Source organism: Onychomys torridus, chromosome 4, assembly GCF_903995425.1.
Source record: "Onychomys torridus chromosome 4, mOncTor1.1, whole genome shotgun sequence".
Lineage (NCBI taxonomy): Eukaryota > Metazoa > Chordata > Mammalia > Rodentia > Cricetidae > Onychomys > Onychomys torridus.
In genome coordinates, this window is record NC_050446.1 from 149,381,376 (window position 1) to 149,406,798 (window position 25,423).

The 25,423-nt window shown below is 42.1% G+C and overlaps 2 protein-coding genes across 4 annotated transcripts in view; one reads left to right on the top strand and one right to left on the bottom strand.

Annotated features, from left to right (window-relative positions):
* Positions 1–9,301, bottom strand: part of Sec23b (SEC23 homolog B, COPII coat complex component) — a 43,674-nt gene extending 34,373 nt beyond the window's left edge. Inside the window, exons 1-5 of one of the 3 annotated variants that reach the window (XM_036185234.1) lie at positions 9,210–9,301; positions 5,973–6,206; positions 3,654–3,711; positions 2,184–2,270; positions 2–238 (exon numbers count right to left, since the gene is read on the bottom strand). In XM_036185234.1, coding sequence (XP_036041127.1) covers positions 2–238; positions 2,184–2,270; positions 3,654–3,711; positions 5,973–6,193 — 603 coding nt within the window. In that variant the 5' untranslated portion in view covers positions 6,194–6,206; positions 9,210–9,301. Of the gene's footprint in view, position 1; positions 239–2,183; positions 2,271–3,653; positions 3,712–5,972; positions 6,207–9,191 lie in introns of all 3 variants that reach the window. The other 2 variants (XM_036185235.1, XM_036185236.1) reach the window with 2 other exon arrangements.
* An 8,983-nt stretch (positions 9,302–18,284) lies between these two features.
* Positions 18,285–25,423, top strand: Rbbp9 (RB binding protein 9, serine hydrolase). The gene is made up of 5 exons (XM_036186174.1): positions 18,285–18,445; positions 19,778–19,820; positions 20,818–20,923; positions 23,293–23,378; positions 23,761–25,423. The coding sequence occupies exons 1-5, from the start codon at positions 18,347–18,349 to the stop codon at positions 23,985–23,987; spliced, it is 561 nt and encodes a 186-aa protein (XP_036042067.1). The 5' UTR covers positions 18,285–18,346; the 3' UTR covers positions 23,988–25,423.

Here is a 25,423-nt window from a genome sequence, read left to right on the forward strand (position 1 = left end):
CCTGTATTTGCTTGGCAGTTAAATCCTTGGTTCCTCGGAAGACATAACTCTTGGAGATTCCTTCACAGCTTAGCTCGTGAACCTGCACCATCCTCCCAAAAGTGATAAGACCAACCAGAGCATCCGGGGGAAGGAGACTCAAGGACATCTGCAGGGACTCCTTGAGTGCTTGGAGGTCATCTTCCTCCAAACATGTGTCAACCACATAGAGAAATATCAGAGGGGTTCGAGCACCTCGCTTTGGGCAAAGAAAAAGGGCACCATGATCAGTATATACATAGATATAACCAGCTAGCACAGAGCAAATCAGGTACAAAACAGCAAGTCTTTATACCTGTAAATATTCAGGAGGATACAAACTGTGTAGCTAAAGATCTACACCAGCTTCTAATTACCTCATCAAATGACCCAGAGTACATCAAAACAAACATAAATCTAAAAATGTATTTAATATTTAATACCCACTATGTGCCAGACATTACTGCAGATCTTAGGATATATCACTGAACAGAGAACAGATTCCTGCCAGCCAAAAGGAACAAACCTGGGCGGGGAGACCAGGGAGCAGCAACATCTAAGCTGGAGGAAGGTGGCAGATCCCTGTGGTAAACAGAGATCAGGGTTGGGGATGGTGGCATATGCCTTTAATCTCAACACTCAGGAGGCAGAGGCAGATGGATCTCTGTGAGTTTGAGGCCAGCCTGGTCTATCTACTGAGTTCTGGGATAGCCAGGACTACATAGTGAGAGCCTGTCTCAAAAAGTAAATAAATAAAAAATGAAAATAAAAGAGAAAGAGAGAGAGAGAGAGAAGGGTAGCTTCAGGAAAAAGGTAAAATTTGAGGGGACAAGATGGCTCAACAGATAAAGGCCAAACCAAGCCTGATGACCTGCATTCAATCCCCAGAACCCACAAGGTAGAAGTACTGGCTTCCACAAATTATCCTCTGACCTCCACATGTATATCCATGCACGTACACACATAAATAAACAAACACATTAACAAATCATGGTTATGGGGAGGAAGAGGGCAGGGCAGTGGGAAGCAACACAGAAAGAGTAAAAAAGAGTTCCAACCTGAGGACAAAGACAGATCAAACACCCTCTGGCAGGTGTGACTCAAGGAGTCAAGAAGACCCATGGGGCTGAACAAGGACACTAGGGGGAGATGAGACATGGGGCCTTGAAGACTATCTTTTGCTTTGAGTGAGGAGGGGTCAATTCAGTCCATCAGTGGAGGCTTCTGAGCAGAGAAGTAACACGATACATGTTTTAGAGTTACACTGGCAGTTGGGTTACGAATCAAATACAAACAGGCAAAAGGAAATGAGGGAGAACAGCTAAGAGACTGTCAGTGGGGGTTGGGGATTTAGCTCAGTGGTAGCTCGGTTGCCTAGCAAGCACAAGGCCCTGGGTTCGGACCTCAGCTCTGGCAAAAGAAAAAAAAAAAAAAAGTGAGAGACTGTCAGTGTATCTAGTGAGAGGAGGTAGGTGGTCCAGGATGCCTAGGGACGGGGAAGGTGTGGCAGGTGAAATCTAGGTATGTTCTGAATAGTATGTCAATGGATGGTCTACTAAGCGAGACAGGGGATGTGGAAGAAAGAAGTCAATGCTGAGAACAGGAAGAGGTGGGTCTAACTTTTCTAGCCCAGGCTAGCCTCCACTACTGTTCATCTCCTCAGATGCATTTGGTTTGTTGATTTCACTGAACTCATTCTCAGGGTAGGAAGATATTGGGCAGGGTGTGTGAGGGGCCGAAGTCTTAGAATACGTAGGAAGATCCAGAGGACGCAGCTAAGAGCAGAAAGGTGGGAAAGAAAACAGACTGCAGGATTTACACTCAGGGCAGGATGATCCTTGCAAGCCCATCTCTCCTTCTAGCAAACATGGACCCTCAGACAGGAAAGGAGCTATACATTTTTTAAGTTGATGAAGTGTCTCAGGTGAAATGGAGAAGGCTGTGGAGACAGGCTTTAAATTTAGTCAGTTCCGCATTTTTGGAAGCCTTTCAAGACCTGAAAATAATGCAGTAACACAAATGTACTATAACATACTGTCTAGAATCCTGCTCCCAGGACACCAGCTTTATCTTTCACAGACAGATTAGAGATTTGTATCCCTTCAAGTATTTCAAAAGAAACTCAATTTTAACGGTGTTCATCAAACACATGACAAACACATTACCTGGATCATGTACTCAATTGTTGAAAACTGAGGCATCAATTCAGCAGGCTGATTCACCTCCGATATGCCTGTATATGCTGGAGGGAACTAATGAGAAGAAAACAAAACAACATTTAAACATGGCGAAAGCGATCTGTGTCCCACTTTGATCTTTGTACTGAGGATTAAGCCTAGGCATGGGCAAGCGTACCACTTCTGAGATCCAGCTCCAGCCCCAGCTATGCATGATACACTTATTTTCCATTTATAAAACTGGTTCATGACCATGTTAATTCTGAAGGCACAGAAATATAAAACATGTTGCTCAAACACAAATATTAGCACCCAAAGCTTCTAATTCTCTCACATGTCTATAACCATCTAACCTCCAAAAAGACTTACTAATAAAAACAGATGCTACACTTGATCTTGGCCAAAAGGCTAGCCCAAAACCCATGCCAGGAGTGTAAGCCCAACCCTGACACTACCTGGAGCACCAGGACCCAGAGGCCGGATGACCCAGAGACCTAGGATAGAACCAAACCTGACTGGAGGGAAAAAGGTCAGTGTTATTCTGCTATACACATAGATTGGTGCCTAGTCTGACTGTCATCAGAGACGTGTCAACCAGTAACTGATAGAAACAGGTGTGGAGACCCACAGACAAACATTAGGCCAAGTTCAGAGAAACCTGAAGGGAAAAAGGATTGTAGGAGCCAGAGGGGTTGTGGAATAGTACTTTTAACTATATAAAGATGTATCACATTTGTTTATGTTTCAGAGTATTACTTTAACAAGGCAAAAATGTGTTACCTTTGTTTATGCTGCATTTTTTTAATGATGTAAACATGTGCCGCTGTTTCACCTTGCCTGCCTAAGGCACCTGAGTGGTGTACCAAAAAACTGAACGGCCAATAGCTAGGCAGATCTCTGAGTTCCAGGACAGCCAGGGCTACACAGAAAAACCCTACTGGGGGGAGAGGCGATGATACTTTTTTGTTTGTTTTTTGAGATAGGGTTTCTCTGTAGCTCTAGCTGTCTTAGAACTCACTCTGTGGACCAGGCTGGCCTCAAACTCTGAGATCCGCCTGGGAGTGTTGGGATTAAAGGTGTGCACCATCACCTCCCAGTAACACTTTTAAAGCAGAAGGAACTCAACACTGATACTAGAACCCTAAAGTTACAAGACGATGAAAATGCAATATCATGAACCACCTAATTAGAAAATTAATGTGGTCCAGTAAAATATAAACAGCAGATCTATTTTCTTTAGGTAACATTCAATTCCTATAGAAACTTACAAAGATAAGAGAATTCTATGTCCCCCACTATTCAAAACAAATGTGCCTAACAAAAGCCATTACCTGAGATCACCAAAGACTGCTAATTACCAGTGTAGATAGAAATTCAGGTTCATGTAATCTTTTCCAGAGTAGTACAACAAAAATGAAACACATAAGTATAAATATAATGTTGCTTTAAATTACATACCTGATTTCTTTGAAAACAGAAATTGCAAGCCCAAAGTTTTGCTCGATAATCAACTTGACTGTAAGAAAGATAAATATGACAGATATTATATTTATTTTCAAGCTCGAAAGCAATCAAATATAGATTTAAAGTTCCATAAATTAAACAGGAATGTGTTCTATGAGTGTGCATATAGAGAAGGGTTTGTGAATTGCACTGCAGAGAAAACTGGCTATCAAGTACACCAAAAATTTCCCTCAAATAATTGCATTTAGTAAATTCATTTTTGTCTTTTCCAGTTCTATGATCGTGTTTTAAGATTTCTTCACTCACAGAAACTATAAGCTATTTCCTTTTGCCTTCATTTTAACCTGGTCATCAAGATATATCCAACAAGTTTATTATTGTTCAACAACAGAGAATTCTTTTTTTAAAAAATCTGTTTATTTTATTTTATGTGTATCTGTGTTTTGCATTTATGTATGTGCAGCACATTCTTGCCTAGCAGAGGCTGGAAGAGGGTAAAGGATCCGCAGTTACAGAAGGCTGAGCTAACATGTAGGTGCAGGGAACATGACCATGGGTCCCTGCAGGAGGAGCAAGTATACTTAACCACTGAGCCACCCATCTCTAGTCCCTATATAAAACCTCTTAATTTCAATAATAAAAGCACATTTCACACTAAGGCCATGGAAAGCATGTTTCCAGGTTGGTAAGCTGCTAGAAATGGTTCATGATAAAGCTTCTATTAATTCTTCTCCCTTCCTGCCCTTAGGCTATTCCTAGGCAATGGTTATCATTTTATAAGCAGGGTAGAGAGTTTCCTAATAAGGCTTGAGAAAGAAAAGCAAAGGGAAATAATGGAAAGAGTGCTCCTGCATACAAAAATTCTAACACTCTCAACTTGCTTCAAAGTTCCTTCAGCCACACATGGTGGTACACTTCTGCAGTCTCATATCCTCCCCCATGCCAGACGGCCACACAAGCCCTAGAGTTTGAGACCAAGTTGTGCAACATGGACACTCTACCTCAAAAAATAATGGAAAAAAATTATTCCCAATAGTGCCCAAATATGAATAGAATAGAATCTCAGGTATAAAAGAAGTTCACTCAACAGTAAAATTATTGGGAGTCAAAATTTCTTCTGCCAGGCTGGAGCAATGGCTTAGTGGTTAACTTGCTGCTCTTGTTGAGGAACAAAGTTTAGTTTCTAACATCCATGCCAGGTAGCCTTCATCTCCTGCAACTCCAGCTCCAAGAAATTCAACTCCCTCTTCTGCCCTCCACAGGTACCAACATGCAAATAGCATGCACATATGCATGTCCACTCATGTAAGCATGTGTATACACATACACACACACAAATTCTTCTGTCTACTACTTCTTCCAGACCTACTAACTCATCATATAGGGTATATACAAAAAGAGTGAAGTTTTAGATTTTTTAATACTTTAAAAGCCATTCCTTGGCTGGGTGATGGTGGTGCACACCTTTAATCCCAGCACCCAGGAGGCAGAGGCAGGCAAACCTCTGTGAGTTCAAGGCCAGCCTGGTCTATAGAGCAAGTTCCAGGACAGGCTCCAAAAATATACAGAGAGGGGCTGGAGAGATGGCTCAGAGGTTAAGAGCACCGACTACTCTTCCAGAGGTCCTGAGTACAATTCCCAGCACCCACATGGTGGCTCACAACCATCTGTAATGAGATCTGGTGCCCTCTTCTGTGTACATAATAAATAATAAAAAATATTATATATACAGAGAAACCCTGTCTCAGAAAGAAAAAAAAAAGCCAGAAGCAAACTGCTAATCTGGGGGTGGAAGAGGAAAGGAAGGAAGGGAGGAAGGGATGGATAGGGGGACAATTCCAAACTCTCCCCTTGTTCTATCCTGCCTTGTTCAAAGAAGATTCCAATTTCCTTCAAGGGACACTTTAATTCCAGCATTTGGAAGGCAGAGGAAGAAAATCTCTGTGAGATGGAGGCCAGTCTACATAATGAGTCCAGGACAGCCAGGGCTGCGGTAGAGACTTGCCTCAAAAAAATAAAATAAAAAGATTCCAGTTTCCGCTGAAGTTTCCATGAGCAATCATGCTCTAAGAATCTCAACATTGGGGTTGGGGATTTAGCTCAGTGGTAGAGCGCTTGCCTAGCAAGCGAAAGGCCCTGGGTTCTCAGCTCTGGAAAAAAAAAAAAAAAAAAGAATCTCAACATCTACTTACTCTCATCTCAAACTGAAAACTCTTGTATAGAAATCAAGTGACCTTTATGAGGAAGGCGGCGTAAAGATGACAATCTACTGCACTGACCATTTTTACCAGTTTCTTTTTAAGGAATGCGTACCACAGTGGGTTGAGAATAGCTTTGCAGGTTGGCCTGCTGCAAAGCACAGGTTCATACTGCACAGGAGGGAGGTCTGGGCGTTCCTTCAAAGGAGTGAGGAGACAAGCCAAGGGCACAACCATTCTTGTGGCTTCAAGGCGGCTAGAAGGCCACACATTCCAACTGAAACGCACACCATCTCGTTCTTCATTCTGCTGAATGAACTCCAGATATGTTGCCATGGTCTAAAAAAAGCTAAAAATAAAGCTTTAATTATATGCAACATTCTCAGCTGATCTTTAAAAAAAAAGATGGTCCCAAGCCAGGCGCAGTGGTTCACACCAGAAATCCAGCGCTCAGTCACAAACTGAGGTGATCTTACAACGTAGTGTTTTACAAACACAGCTGGGAAAAGCCTGTTATTGTAGGGTAACAGCAACTTTCTTCTCTCAGACTCCCAAAGTTGACTGCTCTTCCTTTCTATCTTAGCTTTCCACTGCTATGAGAAAGACCAGGACTACGGCCGGTGTAGTGGCGCATACGGTTAATCCCAGCACTTGGGAGGAAGAGGCAGGTGGATCTCTGTAAGTTCGAGGCCAGCCTGGTCTACAGAGCGAGTTCCAGGACAGCCAGGGCTGTTACACAAAGAAAACACAAACAAACAGAGAAGACCATGACCGAAAGCAATGTGGGGAAAAAAGGGTTTATTTCAGTCTACTCCTGTAGTCCATTATCTATCTTCCAGTAAAGCCAGAGCAAGAACTCACGGCAGGAACTAATACAGAAACCATGGAAGAACACCACTCACTGGCTCATTCTTCAAGGCTTGCTCAGCCTGCTTTCTTATACAACTCAGGGCCACCTGCCTAGGCATAGCACTGCCTTACTGGGCTAGACCCTCATCCATCAATCACCAATCAAGAAAATGCCCCACAGGCCTACCTGACAGGAGCATTTTCTCAAATGAGGTTCCCCCTTCTCAAATGACAATGGCTTGTGTCAAGTTGGCAAAAAACTCATCAGGCCACTTCCTCAAACCATCTCTATAGAACTTCAAAAAAAAAAATTTAGTCAAAGATGCTAAAGGTTGAACTGCTTGACCATTTGTCAGCTGTGTGTAGTTGGATATTACTACTATTCAGTTATTTCTTTGTTTGTGATGCTAAGGGTTAAATCCAGGATCTTGTGAATGAATGCTTGGTAAGCACTCTACCACTGAGTTAAATTCCTCAGGCAAGCCAATTTCAACCATGTATCCAAAGGTAAGTAAGTCTCAAACTCTGTTCCATCAGTCAGCAAGCTTCCTGCTTCACTTCCTTTCTTTATAAATCAAAGTAAATATTGTATGAAATGTTACATTCCAAGTAACCTTAGCCTTTGTGCTGACCACCCCTACACACACACCCCAACACTTTGCTCACTGTGGAGAAAAGAACTGTATGCTGATTTGAGAATCCAGTTACTAACAGGAGCAGCCCGGCACTCAACATTTCTAGTGTGCATACCAAAACTATGACGGGGAGTTTGCTTTTGTGCCGGGTCTCACCTTGTCCTCCTTCCTGACCATGTTTGCTCATGCTCATCCTTGAAAGACCCTGGTAAATCAGTCCTTCACACTAAGCTTTCAGATTCAGATAACCCCAATGTTGTTGAATAGATTCATCCTATTTGTGATCTAAAATACACTGATTGTCCCAGAAGTTACTGAGGTTCCACTGAACAAGCCCTTCAGGAACACAAGCAAGGACTGGCAAGATGGCCCAGTGGGTAAAGTGCTTGTCTGACACAAGTCTGACAACCTGAGTTTGGTCCTCAGATCCCACACACAGGTCTAAGGAGAGTCCAAATACTACAGCATTGCCCTTCTGCCCCCAACATGGGCGAGTTGACAGGTGCACACACATCACGCACATGCTCACACAAATAAATAAGACAAAGAAAAAGGAAAGCAAGAAAATTTAATTTATAAGATAAGAATGGGAGGCAAATTCTTGTAATATCCATATTTGAGAGGTCGAGGCAGAAGAACCAAAGGAGTTCAAAGCCTCCTGGGTCACATTGTGTGTGTGTAAATATATGTGTGTGTGTGTGTAAATATATGTGTGTGTGTGTGTAAATATGTGTGTGTGTGTGTGTGTGTAATATTTTGTATATATAAAATACTAAAGTGGCTTTTAATGACAAAAGTGCTTGGTAACAACTGTCTCCTTTGAGGAATACCATATTACAAATAACTTGGATGAGGGCAATTTTACATGCCCAGAAAAGCAAATTAATTATTCTACCATAGAGAATCCAAACAACAAAAATCCCAAATGTCTGTTCCAACTGAAACTTTAAGGCATCTACTTGTAATTTCTGGCAAACACAGGAAGCTGGAACATTGACTATGCAGAAAGCACTATGTACCTTCCTGGGGGCCAAATAAATCAATCACAGGTACATACATTCTAATATCACCACTTTTAGCAACTTCTTCAGCAAGCCCCATTAAAAAACGGTAACCCCTCTTTAAAGTTCTTTATTTAAAGGTACAGGTCCCCAAGTATCTACATATTAAAATCTGCTCCTTGTTTCACATGGCCTCCTTTCCTGACCCTTCTAGACCACGGTTTCTTAATACTGGACACATAACGAACAGACGATTCCAATGAATTCATGAATCCTTTTAGGTTCTATGTACTTTAATTAAATTCCATGTGTCAGGAAAATGTACATTTTTTCCAAAGGCCATGAGTCCACGGCTCATATCAACTTCTCAACAAGTAAGGATATCTGAAGAAGTAAATATGTGAGTGAGTGAATGAATGAATGAATGAATAAACGAATAAAAGGCCTAGAAAGGCATCCAATAAAACATCTGAGCCACTCTCCAGGCTCTCACCCACCTCTCCAGGGCATAACTTTCCAGGACTTAGTAAACATCTGTAGACACGGCTAAACAACACCTAATCCCGTACTAAAGATCTGGGTTCTGGTTTCACTTATCAAAAAAGCAAAACTCAAGGTTTTCACGGATGTTCACGCCACTACCACCACACCAATTCCGAGGGCTAAAGGGTCAGAAACCAGTCCTCTGCCATCAGGCATGGCGCGGACGCATCACTTTCATCCGGCTTCTGGATCAAGTTCCTCTGATTGCACAGCCTGACAAGAACAGGACTCCTCCCAGAAGCAGCCCACCTCGCCCCGGCCTCTCTCTCCTCCTAAGCGCCCATTCAACAGAGCAGGGCCGCTCACCTGTCCGGAGCCGCTCACCTGGACAGAGCCTTCCGCACCCCACGGACTCCCAGAACTCGGCTCCGGCTGCCACCGCCAAGTCCACCTCAGCTCACAGTCGATTGGTCAGTGCTCCAATATGTCATTCCACGGCGCCATGTTCTAGCCAATCAGAGAGCGCTTCTCTGGCTGACGAGTAAAAGCGAAACAGTCAGAAAAGCTGTGCCGCCATCTTTGAATAGGGCAAAGCAGTGGTTTCTCACACTTCGAACCTCAAAATTAGAGTTCCTTAGGGTGCATACTTTCTCGAATATATCCCTAAAAGTTTCTCCTGCACAGAACCTCGGCGCCTGCGGGCCCGTCATCCAAACGCATCCCGCACTCCTCGGGCGTCCGCCCTGACACAACACGATTCCAGTTTGCCTCAAAGGGAAGTCCCTCCTGTCACCTTAGTTACCGGGAAGCGAGAACAGTGACGTGTAGCCCCAGAGGAAGCCGAAGTTGTCCGGAAGAGGCGGTCAGCCTGCGGGAAGGGGCTTGGCAGGTGCAGTTACTCCTTCTTCACCTAACAAAACTCTCGCTTCTCCTTTGCCCAGAAGGGACTGTTCCATCTTCCTGTCGTTCTCCATCAAGGATGTGTAATGGGGTACAGTCCTATTCAAGCACTTTAGGAGACTAAAAGAGTCCGTTTTCATGGGGAACACAAATTTCTGTGACTGCCACAGTCATTTTACACTTTCTTACAAGTGGGAAAAAAAAAAAAAAAAAAAAAAGAATTCATCTTACCCAGAGATGCGGCCTTGGTAGTGTAAATAACCAAGAAACAAAATTCTCAAATCTTTTTTAAACATTTACTTTTAATTATGCCTACCTGTGTGTCAGTGTATGTGTGTGTGCGCATGAGTGTGAAGTGCCTACAGAAGCCAGAAGAGAACATGGGACCCCATGAAGCTAGAGTTACAGTCCGTTGCGTACCCACTAACATGGGTGCAGGGAACTGAACTCCAGCAGTACACATTCAACCACTGAACCAACTTTCCAACCCCAAAACTCTAAAATCTTAAATGTATGCTGACATGTTTAGTCATACAAAGAGTATCCATTAAATAGCCCAATTTATTACTAATTCAAAAAGTTCTTTAAAACAGAGCCTAATTGTACTTCTGGCTGTCCTGGAACTCATAGAAAATGGCTTTCCGATGCTCTCCCATGCCTCCTGAGTGCTGGGGTTAAAAACACAGGCCATCACACCCAGATAAGTCAAAGTTTTTAAAGTGCTACAAACTAGGATTTAGTTTAAGTAGATGGCACTATGGATTATTACTATCTACATAATGATCTTATCAGAGTGACAATTCATTTTTAACAAATGTACATTTTTCATCATCTTAAACATTAGTTAATGTTAGCAATAGCTTATTTATAACCTTAAGTATGTTTGAGAAACTCAAAGTAATCTCTTCATGTCCAGGTAAAATAAAATGTAATAGTGTAACACTGAGAAAACAAAATAGCTTTTCTTTGCAAATAAACTTTTTATAACAAAAATTAATATAATTTTATTTGTCAAAGGTTTCCCTTAAGTTTTTGAACCTGGCTTATTTTTGCCCCAATAATTTCTGTTGGAAGGGTACTTCTCAAATTGCATGTTCAAAATATTAGAGATTGAATGTCCTTATTTGGGGGAATTTTAGAAGTATTTGATTTATGTAGGAGTGTACTTGTTTCTGCAACAAAGGTCCTTTAATTGGAGAAATGATGATTTAACTTATTATGACTTGACAAGGGTAGCATGATCTCCTGTCCTCTCATAGTAATGTGTGCAAGTCGTTTTTCAGTCTAGCCAGACACACTGACATATAAAGAATGTACAGCGTTAGTTCTACAGTTTCAGCCCCATGTCGAAAAGAAATGTGGAAACATTAAAGAGTTTGGTGGAGTAGAGAAAAAGAAACTGTTCTTCCAAGCTGGTATGGGAGTCTTATAAAATGACAGAGACAGCCAGAGAACACTACTAACACCTCTCACCTAGGGGATCATCCTTCTATAATCTATTAGTTCCCTTAGAAGGATTACCAAATGGCTGCTAAAACCAGTTTTCTGATTGTTGTTACTATGAGTGGAAGGGAGGTAAACGAACCAGCCATGAGTAAATCAGAAAGAACTGAAAATCATTAGAAAGAAGAAAAGGACACTAGAGGAACAGTGTCCTCAACTTAGCATTCACCTTCTAGGACCCAAGAAGGGGAAAAGACATTTAAGCTTAAACAACTTTAATGTGTTCATCAGTAATATGGTGTACTGAGTTCTCTCTGGAAATTTAGTGAAAGTGTTAAATTTAGAACATGTCCAGAGGGCTCAGCAGATAAAGGTGCTTGCCTATGAGCCTGTGGACTGTGTTTGATCTCCAGGATCCATGTAATGGAAGGAGAGATCCAACTTTAGAAAGTTATCCTCTGACCTCCACCCACACAGGGTGGCACCCACAAGCATGGGTGGACATGGACACACACACACACATACACACACACACACACACACACACACACACACACACACACCGCATGTGTGTTAAATAAATAAAATTTTTCCAGTTTTTCAAGACAAGGTCTGTGTAGCCCTGCCTGTCTTGGAACTCACTCTGTAGACCAGGCTGGCCTTGAACTCACAGAGATCCACCTGCCTCTCCCTCCTGAGTTCTGGGATTAAAGGCGTGTGCCACCACCACCTGGCTAATTAATATAATTTTTAAATTAAATGAAAAACATTTTTCAAAGAGGTAAAAGTAGGGTCGGTGAGATTGCTTAGCAGGTAAAGCCTGATGACCTGGAGGTCCATCCCTGGAACCTATATAACTATTAAAGAAGAGAACCCCCTCCACAAAGTTGTCCTCTGACCCCATGTCATGGCACATGTACCCCTCCACACAATAAAATAATAATAATGATAATAATAATAATAGAAGATACTCTAAAGTTTTTTCAAAGAAGTAATATTATACAAACAAAATGTTCCAAATAAGTTACCAAACTCACCCATTAATGAGGAAACCAATGGGATATTCAAAATGATTCTAAGAAAATATCATTTGAAGAAAAAAGAAAAAAGAAAATATCATTTGTAAAAACTTATATTCTCTACCACACACTATCTTTTTCATCCCGTGTTTAGGAATTATATGCATTGTTATGGGTATCAGATTTTTATGTGTACCTATTAACTTTCTAAACTTAATCTTTGTCTCTACAGTTATATAGTAATGTAGTCAAAGCAAAGGTATACATCTCACAAAATGCCCTGTAGTTCATGAAAGGTGATTTCTTTTGTGCATTTCAAAATCTTTTATAAGACTTCCAACATATTGTAATGCTTAATCTTCATTCTCAACTTAACTGGATTTTAGCACCACCTAGGAAACACAACTCTGGATGTGTCTGTGAGGGCATTTCTAAACAGAATTAACTGAAGGAAGACCCACCCTAAAGTGGTGGGCACCATCTTGTATGGTGGGGGCCCAGACATAATAAAGTAGGAAAAGGAGATGGCCAACTGAGTATTGGTTTTTCATTTCTCTGTGGTTGACATCATAGACTAGGCAATACATGCTTCCCCAGAATAATGGGCTCTGTTCCTCTGGACTGGCAGTTTTCATGCCTTCCTGCTATGGTAGACGGCATTTCTGTGAACTGGGAGCCTTTATGCCAACCCACTGTGATAGACCAAATTTCTATGAACTGGAAGCCTTCATGCCTTCCCGCTGTGGTAGACTGCATTTCTGTGAACTGGGAGCTCAACTATAGTCTTCCTTCCTTAAGTTGCTGCTTGTCAGATGTTTCATCACAGCAACAGCAAAAGTCTATACAGAACAATGGTGCTGAGATGTGGGGTTGGTTCTGTGAGAAACACGATGAGTGTAGTGCCTAGGCCTTCTAAACTGTTGTGCAGAACAATGTGAAGAATTTGAAGCTGTAGGCTGGAGAAGATTTAGAGAGCTGTAAGCAGAGATTAGTGGACCATTACCATTCTGTTGAGATTTTTGGAAGACTATAATACCAATAGAAATATGAACAGAAAAAAAACTGTGTTTATGAAGTTTCAGACGGGAACAAAGCTTGTGCTGAGAAATGGACAAGAGATTATTGGTGTTATCAGTCTGGCAAAAAAATATGGCTGTTTGACTGTGTCCCAAAAACTTCAGTGAACCAAATTCAATAGGCACTGTGATGGTTTGAATAGAAATGGGCCCCATAGACTCATGTGTTTGAATGAGTGCCACAGGGTGTCACTATTAGGAGGTGTGGCCCTGTTGGAAGCGTGTTACTATGGAGTTGGAATTTGAAGTCTTATGTGCTCAAGCTATGCCAAGTGTGGCTCACAGTCTCATTCTGCTGCCTGTGGATCAAGATATAGAACTCTCAGCTACCTCTCCAGCACCATGTCTACTTGCATGCCACCATGTTTTGCCATGACAATAATGGACTAAGTCTCTGAACTGTAAGATAGCCCCAATTAAATGTTTTCCTTTATAAGTGTTGCTGTGGTGTCTCATCACAGCAATAGAAACCCTAACTAAGACAGGAACCATCTAACTAGTGTGAATGAAGAAATTTCAAAAGAGTATAACATTATATCCATGCTGAGGCATGGTTATTGTTCATCAACTGTATTGTGGCTTATGGTGAGTACTTAGCTGGAGAATGTAAAAAGTATGCAGTATGGCAAGAACATGAACATGAAAAAAGCTGCAGATGGGGCAGATGTGGAGAAAGCAGCTGTAATTAAAAAGAGATCAGCACCATTAATGCAAAACTAGTACTTTACACTGGGGCAATAAGAAATAGGCCCTGAGGTTCAGACCCCACCCATAGAAAGTTCCAGCTTCTAAAAGTACAAATTTATGTAAAAGGAGAAATCCTGAAATGAGAATGCCTACCCTTTCAAAGATTGGAAAATGGCCATCAAAGGAAATGTTTCCCCAGTTTCAGCCTCTGAGGCAGGCAGAAGCCATGGCATCTGTGGTCTACCAGGGTCTGCCTACACCTCAGATTAGCAGTAGGACTTGTTGTTAAATATCCACATGGTGTTGACTTTGTAAGCATACAAAATACAAGGGATTTGCTAGGCATGGTGGCAATATGTCTTCAATGTCAGCACTCAAGAGGCAAAAGTAAGTGGACCTTTATGAGTTGAAAACCAGCCTGATCTATATATTGAGTTCCAGCCTAGATAAGGCTATCTAATTGATGGGGCAGGGGTGGGGGGTTGGAAGTGGGGGCATTCAAGAGTAACAGCAAGCTGTATGCAGAATTTTCTGTGCCACCAGCCAGCTCACAAATAACTACACAGTGACATATTAGGAATGATAAATGATTGGCTGATAGCTTGGGCTTATTACTAACTAGCTCTTACATCTTAAATTAACCCATTTTTATTAATCTGTGTGCTGCCTGAGGCTTGTTTACCTCATCTATGTACTGCTTATGCTGCTGCTTCTCTGTCTGACTGGCAACTCTGCCCTTCTTCCAGATTCTGGCTCTCCTGCCTATATCTCCTGCCTAGCTAATGGAAAGTTAGCTTTTTATTAAACCAATCAGAATGCATCTTGGCAAAGACACATCTTCACAGTGTACAAAAAGATTATTCCACAACAGCAAGCAGCTTTGGAACTCATAGGACACAACTGGGCAGCCAGCAAAACCACACCAAGTGAGCCTTGGAAAGGCAGAGTCCCAAGAACTACATGTTTCTGAAAACCTCATGTTGTTATTGAGCATAGCTCTGCTTATTGCCCTCGTGCTAGGATAGGTGATCAAAGGCAATTAATTCCTTGTACCCATTTCTGTCCTTAGCTTTCTGATATGATTTAATTTAAAAAATTTTAAAAATAAAAAAAAACCACAAACTGTTTAAATCCCTAAGGATTTAAAGTGGAAGTGACTGATTGTTTTTCTTTATCTTTTTTATTAAATTTTCTTATTTATTTTACCTATCAACCAGTTTCCCCTCCCCTCCTTTCATCCCACTCCCTCCCCGCCCCCACCATTCACTCCTGATAAAGGGTAAGGCCTCCTATGGGAGTCAACAAAGCATGGCATACCAAGTTGAGGCAAGATCAAGCTCCTGCCTCCTCCCCCGCTGCATCAAGGCTGAGCAAGGTATCCCACCATAGGGAATAGGTTCCAAAAAGCCAGCTCATGTACCAGGGACAGGGCCTAGGTCAGTCCCATGCAGGCTCCACCATAGGGAATAGGTTCCAAAAAGCCAGCTCATGTACCAGGGACAGGGCCTAGGTCAGTCCCATGCAGGCTCCACCATAGGGAATAGGTTCCAAAAAGCCAGCTCATGTACCAGGGACAGGGCCTAGGTCAGTCCCATGCAGGCTACCTAGCTTTTTGCTTCTAGACCATGAGCTCCCATGAGCTTGGGTCAGCTATCTCTGTGGGTTTCCTCATTATGATCTTGACCCCCTTTTGCTCATGTAATCCCTCCCTCTCTTCACCTGGACTCCCAGTGCTTGACTGTGGATCTGCATCTGCTTCTGTCAGTTACTGGATGAAGGTTCTATGATGACAAATAGGGTAGTCACCAATCTGATTACAGGAGAAGGCCAGTTCGGGCACCCTCTCACTATTGCTAGGAGTCTTAGCTGGGGAACTGATTGCTTTTCATATATAAAAGTTCAGATTTGTGATTTTTTTTATAAGATTACATTTTGATAAAAATAATAAAATGATTGATCTTTTCTTTGTAACCGCAAAATGCAGCCTGCCAGTAAAAATGGCTGAGGAAAACACCTTGCCTGCTCACATTCTGTTAATCTATAACAAGTTGCTTAGACATGAATATATGTGGGTTCTTGGGATAATTTGTTTTTCACCTGTAATACATAAAATGTTTAATCATTTAAGGGATATGGGAAACATGCTATTTTTTACTTGTAGTCATTGTAATCATTCACTTAAAAAAATAGAATGTAGGACTGGAGAGGTGGCTCAGAGGTTAAAAACACTGGCTGTTCTTCCAGAGATCCTGAGTTCAATTCCCAGCACCCACATGGTGGCTGGCTCATAACCATCTGTAATGAGATCTGGTGCCCTCTTCTGTGTACATAATAAATAAATAAATATTAAAAAAAATAGAACGTAACACATTGTAATTTTTATATTATTCAAAAGCTTTTGCTGAGGTATATAAGCTGTAAGGGAAAATAGAGTCAGAGGAAGACAGAAGGAAAGAGTTAGAAGGAGAACACCAGGAAGGATGTAGGGGGAAAAAATAAGAGAGGCCTGACATGTTGAAGGTGTGTGTGTGTGTGTGTGCGTGTGTGTGTGTGTGTGTGTGTGTGTGTGTGTGTTTTCCCCTTTTTTACTGGTCCCAGAGAGTTAAGTTTTAGTCCCTCGGATAAAAAGTCAATTGTTTGATTATCCACACCTCCTCTTCAGTTCCTGAGCTGCTGAAAGCTGGCCTTTCAGGAGCACCCAATGAGACTTTATCTAAAAATAAATAATTGAAATGAGAGGGCATGGAGACTTGCTCCAAGTTCTTGGAAGGTGCTAAAACTAACAATGTATGGTAGGGTTGTATTCTCTGCAAAGAAGCCCTGAAAGGCTGTTGCATGGATCTGTGAAAGTGGAGCTTTAGTTGCAGTAGATAGGACAGGATACTGAAGACACAGTCCATGTCCAACATCTAGGGAACAGAGAGATCTTTGGACTTTACTGGCCAGCTAGTCTTGCTAAATCAGTGATGTCCAGGTTCACAGACGGATCCTGTCTCAAAAATCAAATGTAAAGTGTAAAATGATAAAAGATATTCAACATTGACCTTTGGCTTACACATGTTCTCTCTCTCTCTCTCTCTCTCTCTCTCTCTCTCTCTCTCTCTCTCTCAACAACAAAAATAGAATGTGGCTATTTGTTCCTGAGTTAGCCTGGGAAGATTTGAGCATAATTTCCACCCCCAAGGCTCACATTGTTCTTGGCAGAATGCAGTTTACATGCTCACCTCAATGACTTTCACCTCAAGGAAGAGACTCAAGACAACTGGTTTTGTGTTCTCCTGGTTTGCCTGCCTCACCCCTTCTGCAAAGTGTCCTTTCCTTCCCTCCTACTCTGATTTCATCAACAACTCCCTGTGCTCCCTAGTTTTGATTGTCAACTTTGCCACAACCTAGAACCACCTGAGAAGGGTCTTAATGAGGAATCATCGATATCAGGTTATCTGCAGGCATGTCAAGGGAAGATTGTTTTAATTTAATTGAGGTAGAAAGACCCACCCTGAATGTGGGCAGTTCCATTTCATGGGCAGGGCCCTAGACTATGCAAAAGTGAACAAAGCCAGCAGCAATCGGATTGGACAACCTGAGTTCAGTCTCCGGGACCCACTTGATATAATGAGAGAAAGGATTCCTTCAAGTTGTCCTCTGACCTCTGCACGCACACTCAGATATGTTCAAACATAAACACACATCATGTGTGCATGCACACAATAATTGAAAACAAAAAATTAAAAATGGGGCTGGAGAGATGGCTCAGCCTTTAAGCTGCTGCACTTTCAGAACACTGGAGTTCAATTCCCAGCACTCACATTTGGCTACTTCCAGTTCTAGGGAACCCAACACCCTCCTCTGAACTCCTTAGTCACCCCCACACAAGCTGCACACATACACATAAATAATAAAATAATTCTAGCTGAATATGGTGACACACGCCTTTAATGCCAGCACCTAAGAGGCAGAGGCAGGCAGATCTTTGTGAGTTCTAGGCCAGTCTGGTCTACATAGAGAGCCCCAGGCCAGTAGGGGCTACATAATGAGACTGTCTTAAACTAACAAATTTACTGGGGGGGGGGGGGGGGGGCGGGGATCCTTCCTTAAAGTATTGATATGCCTAATAAAAAGATAACACATTATAAACATGTTGTTGCCAGTACTTCATAAGGAGTATGAGAACGCCGGAAAAGGGAAATCAAAGGTGATGGATATTTGATGGTAATTCACAGGGTTTGAGTTTGCGTTTTAGCTGCCTGTGTGTTCTTGCCAGAGGCGGCGAGGCCCTGAGGGTATGCAAGGACTACAATTCCCAGAAGGCCTCAGTGGGGGGGGGGGGGCGGCTCCGGGCCTGATGCAGTGAGCGCTGCTTGTCGGAGCTGGGCTGGGGGTCTCTGGCTTTGCGTTCATGGCGGTCGCTAGCAAGGCAGTGATTGTTCCCGGGAACGGAGGCGGGGATGTGGCCACTCACGGCTGGTACGGGTGGGTGAGAAAGAGGCTGGAGCAGGTAAGGAATTTCAGCCCCTGCTCCTTGGTCAGCTTGGCGCGGAACAGAGGGAGGGAGGGCGAAGGGTGAGGCTCGAGTTTGTGCCCACTCTCCTCCAGATGAGCCAGCCCAGTGTGTGAGTCCTCGACGGTGCTGCCCAGTCTTAGATCTAAACTAGTAGCCAGGATCTTGCCTGGCGAAGCACCTCACAAAGCGTAGGGCTCAGTTCTTGAAACTGAAAGGAAACCCGTTCTGCAACTATGGAGAATGCCCTCCCTCCAATCTGCGGCCAGTTCAGATTCAAGGTTTCCCAGATAATTTTATGTTAATATTCATTGCTTTAGATTAAAAAAAAAAAAATTCGCCATGTGACATTTAATATACACAAAGAATGTATACAACGTGTAATAAACTACCACACTGAGAAAAACAAATTCCGGTGCTATCCAAGCCCGAGGCGTCTTTGATAGTGTGCCCTGTACCACTGAGCCATAGTCTCAGCCCAGGTTAAACTCTAGAACATTGCCAGTATCTTCTATCTGATCTGTCTGCTTCCTGTCCTACCCCTATGACAGTCTGAAGTTCATTTTGCTTCTCTTTAAATTATTGTATGCAGGAGGCTCATGTGGAGGTAAGAAGACAACTTTGTGGAACCAGTTCTACCTTTACATGAATCTGGGAATCAAACTCAGGTCTCCAGGCTTGCACTGTGCAAGTGCCTTTGCCAGCTGAGCTGCTTTCCTGGACCTTTTGCTACACTTTTTAAAACTTAAAGTATTTTTAGAACCCATGTGTATAATCTTGTATGATATTGCTGCTTATCTTTTAAGAAAAGAAAAAGCCTTCTCCCATAGTCCAGCACTTAGACAGTTTGCTGCTTTGGCCTCTAGAATAGAATTTCAGGAGATAATAGAATTCATTTGGAATAAAACTTCAGGGTTGTGGCTAACAACTCAAAGGTCGAGCTGGAAACGGCCAATAGGATGGGATCACCAACTTTCTCTATGGTGTCTCCATATTATTTTTTACTTTCCTTTTGGGGCACAGTCTGTTTGGGGGTTATTCTGGCTCTAGCACATTCTCATAGACCTTCTCTATAGACACATGCCTTGGAGATAAATACAGAGTGCAAATGCAGACATTGGTCTCTGGAGTTCTACAAAGCTGGATAGAGAACTATACATGGGGTGTATATTCATCTGTAACACAACTTAATCCATTTCATCTCATAATAGCAGCAAATATTTACTGAACTGAGCAAGATCATCTCAGGTGTCACTTTTTTGGGGGGGGGCAAAGTTTTAGTTGCAATTAAGTTCTTTATTATAGCTTTTTCTTCCCCTTATATCTCAGATTCCTGGTTTCCAGTGTTTGGCTAAAAACATGCCGGACCCAAGTAAGTTTTAAACTTGTTTTTGAAAACCTCATCTCTTCGATTTTGAGCTCACCATTTGGGGGTGGGGTGGGGAGTGAGGGGCTAAAAAGCAGGGATATCATAGTGAAAGAACAAAGATAAATACTAAGAACGAGTAAAGCAAGGAGCTCTGGGCAGGTGTAAGCCAAAAAAGACGGAAGATTTCAGTGAGAATCAAGAGAAGCACCTGGGCATGGTAAAATTTAATTTTTAACTTTGTAAGCTAGCAACTTTATTTTTCCTGTTAAGTGTCCATAGACATTTTCAGGCAAAATTTAGTTATAACAGATCAAATGAAGCCTTGCAGAATCTAGTTGAGTTCCTTAATATTTAAAACTATAAGAGTTTCCTTTTTGTTATGGGTGCATCTTGGTTCAGTAAAGAAATAATATATACTATACATGGGTTTTAGAATGTTGTCAAGAATGTGTATGCGCGTGTACTTGTGTGTTTTTCTTGGTGCTGAGACTGAACGTGGGGGTCTTACACCCCTGGGCAAGTGCTCTGCCTCTGAACTGTACCTCCAGCTTGGGGGTATTTGTTTCCAAAGTTCAAATTTTCACATGAAAATTTCAGAATTGAAACCAGTGTTGGTGGTATATGCCTTTAATCCCGACAGTTGGGAACCTGAGACAAGAGAATTCTGATGTGGGCTACACAGAAAATTACATGTAACCTGTGCTACATAGTGAGGCTCTTTCTCAAAAAAGAAAAAAATGGGCGAAAGGGGAGGGAAGCTTCACTTCGGTTGTAATGTATTCTTTTTTTTCTTTCTTTTTTTTTTAAATATAAGAATGTGGTGGGGGAGCAAAACTTTTTACTAAAATCACAGGACAGAAGTCTTGGCCTCTCCTAAAACAGCCTCACCTTTCACTTCGGCCTCAGTTTACAAGTGGTGAACTGCTGTTTACTAGAGAGGTGGGACAGGATCACATATAGACTGCCCTCTGAGTACCAGACTGTTTTACCCTGCACACAGTTACAGCCCGAGAGAGCATCTGGCTGCCCTTCATGGAGACAGAGCTGCGCTGTGATGAGAAGACCATCATCATAGGCCACAGCTCCGGGGCCATCGCAGCCATGAGGTATGACCTGTAGAATTGCTGCCCCAGTCTGGGCTGTAGCCATGCTTGCTTGGGAGTTACATTTCTTAAGTTTCCATTGCAGAGGAACCAGTGCTGACCTCAAAAGTGGTAACATCATCTGCCCTAATTTCTTCCTTGTTTGCCAAGGAATTGAAAGAAACCAATGGCTTGTCCAAGTGCAGTAATCCTTTTAAAGTTTCTGTAGCTCCAAAGCTTCCTGTTGCTCAGCTCTGATGTCTTTCTACTCCCAACCAGGCATACTGATGTCATTGTAGTTCCTGGAATATGCCAAGTACACACCTGCCTTATCCTGCTCAGCCTTCTAGCAGGAACACTATCTTACAAGCTGCCAGGCTTTCTCTTACAGTATCTCTGCTTAAATGTCCCATTTTGGGTGAGATCTTTAATAATTCCATATAAAAGAGTAGCCTCAACCCTGGCTCCTATCTCCTTTATATTTTATTACCTATAGCACTTTGCCATCCAACATACATTGATTTCTTGTCTGCCCCTATTATTAGAATGGAAGCTCCGTGAAGGTGGGACTTTGTTCACTAACAAGAAATTGCAGTGCCTAGGAGAGAGACAGAGTAGATGTTCAATAAATACCTCCTGGAGAATAGAGGTTGCTTACCCCTACCTACCTACTACCCCCTAACCCTTGGGATTCACATATACACACATTTGCTTCTACCAAAACCTCCTATCTTCCCCACTAGCCTGGGGGTAAGGAATTAGCTGGCCAAGCTGTTTGAAGTTGGGCTTTTTCCAAATTTCCTACTCTGGTAACAAAGGCTGTTCCAAGCGGTTATTCAAGATACTATATGAGCCTGGCGGTGGTGGCGCACACCTGTAATCCCAGCACTTGGGAGGCAGAGGCAGGTGGATCTCTGTGAGTTCGAGGCCAGCCTGGTCTACAGAGATAGTCCAGGACAGGCTCCAAAGCTATAGAGAGACCCTGTCTCGGAAAAACCAAAAAAAAAAAAAAAAAAAAAAAAGATAATATATGAATTGTATAATCTTGCCAAATTCTATAACCTTTCAGCTACATAGGTCCAGGGGATGGGGATAACAATGTGTTTTAGTGCCAGGCAGTGGTAATCCCAGCACTTGGGAGGCAGAGGCAGGCAGATCTCAGTGAGTTCTAGGACAGCCATGACTGTTACACAGAAACCCTGTCTCAAAAAACCAAAAGAAAAAAAAAAAAAAGGTATTTTAGCACAGAACCAGTGAATTTGTAACACACTCTGTCCTTTTCTTTGTTTACCAGCCATTGGTAAAGATGTAATATTTTTGATAAGTCCTCTGAATTTATTAGGATTGTCAGCAACCTTCTAAGAATTGACTTCTAAAGTTGAGAGGCAAAGAAAAATGGTGCTGAAATCATTAGTGTAAGGGTGTGAACAGGCAACTAATACAATCAGAAGGGACATGCTAGCTGACTTATTAACTATGAAGGGCTATTGAGCCTTTTCAGTAGAAAGTGTTGGGAACACCTTAGCAAGCAATCAAACTTGGTATCAATAGTGGGAAACACATTATGTGTCCCTGATGTAATGAGAAGGCTATCTTGTCAAAAATGTTTAATCTCAGTCCATGAAAAAATAAATTCAGTTTAGGGAACTGACCTAAACTTTATAAAGAATATAGGCAATGTAAATTTACTGGGTATAATGATGGCACTAAGGCTTCCGTAGGGGACAAATACTAAGGTAAGTGTAAAGTGTGGCAGTCTTAATCAATCTGGTGCTTCTTTTCCTTTCTTGTCTTCTGTGGTTTGATATTTCTTGAGTAACCAGGTGGGGGGAAAAGGATTATTCTCAAGAATGAAATTCTAGCCCTAAACATTCCCCAGCAAAAAGCTTCTTCAGATGTCCCACACCTTTCCTTAGCCTGCTCTTGGCTGAGTGAGGGCATCTGCAAATAGTGAGCTGCTGCTCTGCTGGTAGGGTGCGCGTCAGAGGGTGGTGAGGCTTTTCCTGCCCTTAAGGAGCCGATGATAGTTTGTCTGGGAGTAGGGACAATTATGACACAAACAAGAATGAATGTACAGGGGGCAGAAGAAGTATCTTTCTGGCAATGTCCATTTTTTCTTAAATTCCAGGTTCTTGGGCCTTAATCCCATTTCTCTGAACTCCATGCTCTGGGGCTGAGCCCAGGAATCTGAATCAGAATGTTGACTAAATTAAATAATGCTGACACATACTAAAGGTGGATGGATGCACACGTTAGCGATTGAGAGATTTTCTGGCTGTTTTCCATCTGTCTCAGTGGCATATACTACCTTTCTGTGGACTTACAGTACCTGGCTTACTGGTTTTCAGATTTAATGACACCACGCATTACTGACACTGTCTTTCTCACCGCAGGTATGCAGAGACACATCAGGTACATGCCCTTGTATTGGTGTCTGCATACACATCAGACTTGGGAGATGAAAACGAGCGTGCAAGTGGTAAGTCTTTAGGGAGAACACCCAACAAGCCCTTCCCTAGACACAGGACAGACTGCTCAAGTTACAAAGTAGTTATTCTCTCTCAGCCCTAAAAAAAATAGCAAATGAGAGATTTCCCACCTACCTTTGGAGGTAAGGCAGATGCCTTTTCCAACCTGAAGTCTCGAATGAATCCCAGGACCTGGTTTTATTTGAGCCTTACTTAAGTCTTTGCAAGTCAGTATGGTATCAAGCCCTACAGATAGGAAAACTAAAGAACTGTTCTGAACTCAAGCCCCTGGTCCTTTGCACCTCTGAGGGCCCCCACTAGGTATTTTCAGATGACTAGAGTGATGATTCATGCATATTGATAGGCTGTTTTTTGTTGTTGTTTTTTCTGCAGGATATTTCAGCCGCCCCTGGCAGTGGGAGAAGATCAAGGCCAACTGCCCTCACATTGTACAGTTTGGCTCCACTGATGACCCCTTCCTTCCCTGGAAGGAACAAGAAGAAGTGGCAGATAGGCTGGATGCCAAATTGTACAAGTTCACTGACCGTGGTCACTTTCAGAACACAGAGTTTCATGAACTGATTAGTGTGGTGAAGTCTATGCTGAAAGTACCAGAATAGTTAGGATGACGCCTGCCCTGTAACATGCCAGGATGGGGTAGAATAGCATCTATTATCACAGTACTAGACATGTAATGTCCAGTGAAGCTACAGAACTGCCTAAAAAACAAGCCTGTTTGAACACTTACACTAACTTACTAGCATTTTAAGTTCCCACAGAACTTGAATCTTCTTGAAGAACTGTAACTATAACAGGATTTTTCCTTGTATTGATAAGGGACACAAAGGGAGTTTGTTTAGCCATCCTGTTGATCCAGAGAATAAGTCTGAAGTAGAACCAGACATGGTGGTGTGTCCCTGTAATCCCAGCATTTCAGAAGAGAAAGCAGGGGACCAGGAGATGAAGGCTAGACTCACCCTGTCTCAGAAAAGAAAGAACAAATAGACCCAGGTATCCTGAGTCTCATTCCAAATTGTAACTCAGTAGCTTTTGCAAGGTGTTACCCATTCCTGACACCCTAGTACTTGGGAAGCTGAAGGTGGATCTTGAATTTGCCTGCCTATGCTAAATGTTTAACAAAACTGTCTCAAGAAAAAAAAAAAGAAGAAAAACTAAACAGGTTTTCATGCAAAGTATATGAGTGACATCTTTTCCTTTTTGAAATAAAATTTTTCTGTTACTGGGGGAAGTAAACATGATTAAAGGTCCAGAATGTTCTTAGAACTCAGAACTCTAGCTGTTGCTTCAAGCTGGCTCAGGGTAGTAAACTCAAACTTGGGTCTTCATCACTCAAATCCCTGACCCCACACCAGTCCCCAGGTCCTTCTGACAGGTTGAGGGACCAACATATAAGGATGCTCCAGGGGACAGGAGTCAGGAAGCTCCAGGGGACAGATATCTGCATAGCCTGCCACCTGTATACCAACTCCAGTAAGACTAGTAGGATTAGGTCATGTGGGAGTGCTGTAATACAGAAATGTGACAAATATTTATGTCTTTTTTTAAAGCTGGGGAACATATACGTGTATGTGTGTGTGTGTGAATTATGCAAGCTGCCCACACTGTAATTAAAAGGTCTGCAAAAGCTACAAGACCAGCTTGGTCTACAGAGTAAGTTCTAGGACAGCCAGTACTACACAGAGAAACCTTATCTCAAAGAGAGGCCTAAGGTAACCAAAATGAACGTAATGCTAAACGGTGGAAAACAAGGGAGCAATTTGTACTGTTAAGTTTTAAGTATCTTCAAAAAGAACTTTTCCACAATTCAAGTTTAATTCTGTAAAGAGTTCAACCTCTTAACTTCTAGAGATCATTTAAGTATCATTCCAAAATTTTTCTTATACTCACCAAAAAAGAACCCCCTTTTAAAAATGTACTTTTATATTAGCATATATTTGATGTATAAAATGGTTTCATTATGACATTTTTACTCATGTTTATAGTGTACTTTGATCATATGTAAAAAAAATAAAAATAAAACTTTTATTTCCCAGAA

Bases quoted from the DNA above. Each gene is read 5' to 3' on its own strand.
- Rbbp9 (XM_036186174.1), top strand. From the start codon at position 18,347: ATGGCGGTCGCTAGCAAGGCAGTGATTGTTCCCGGGAACGGAGGCGGG. The intron at 19,821-20,817 runs GTAAGTTTTAAA...CCCTGCACACAG, and splicing joins TAAAAACATGCCGGACCCAA to TTACAGCCCGAGAGAGCATC. The intron at 20,924-23,292 runs GTATGACCTGTA...TTCTCACCGCAG, and splicing joins GGGGCCATCGCAGCCATGAG to GTATGCAGAGACACATCAGG.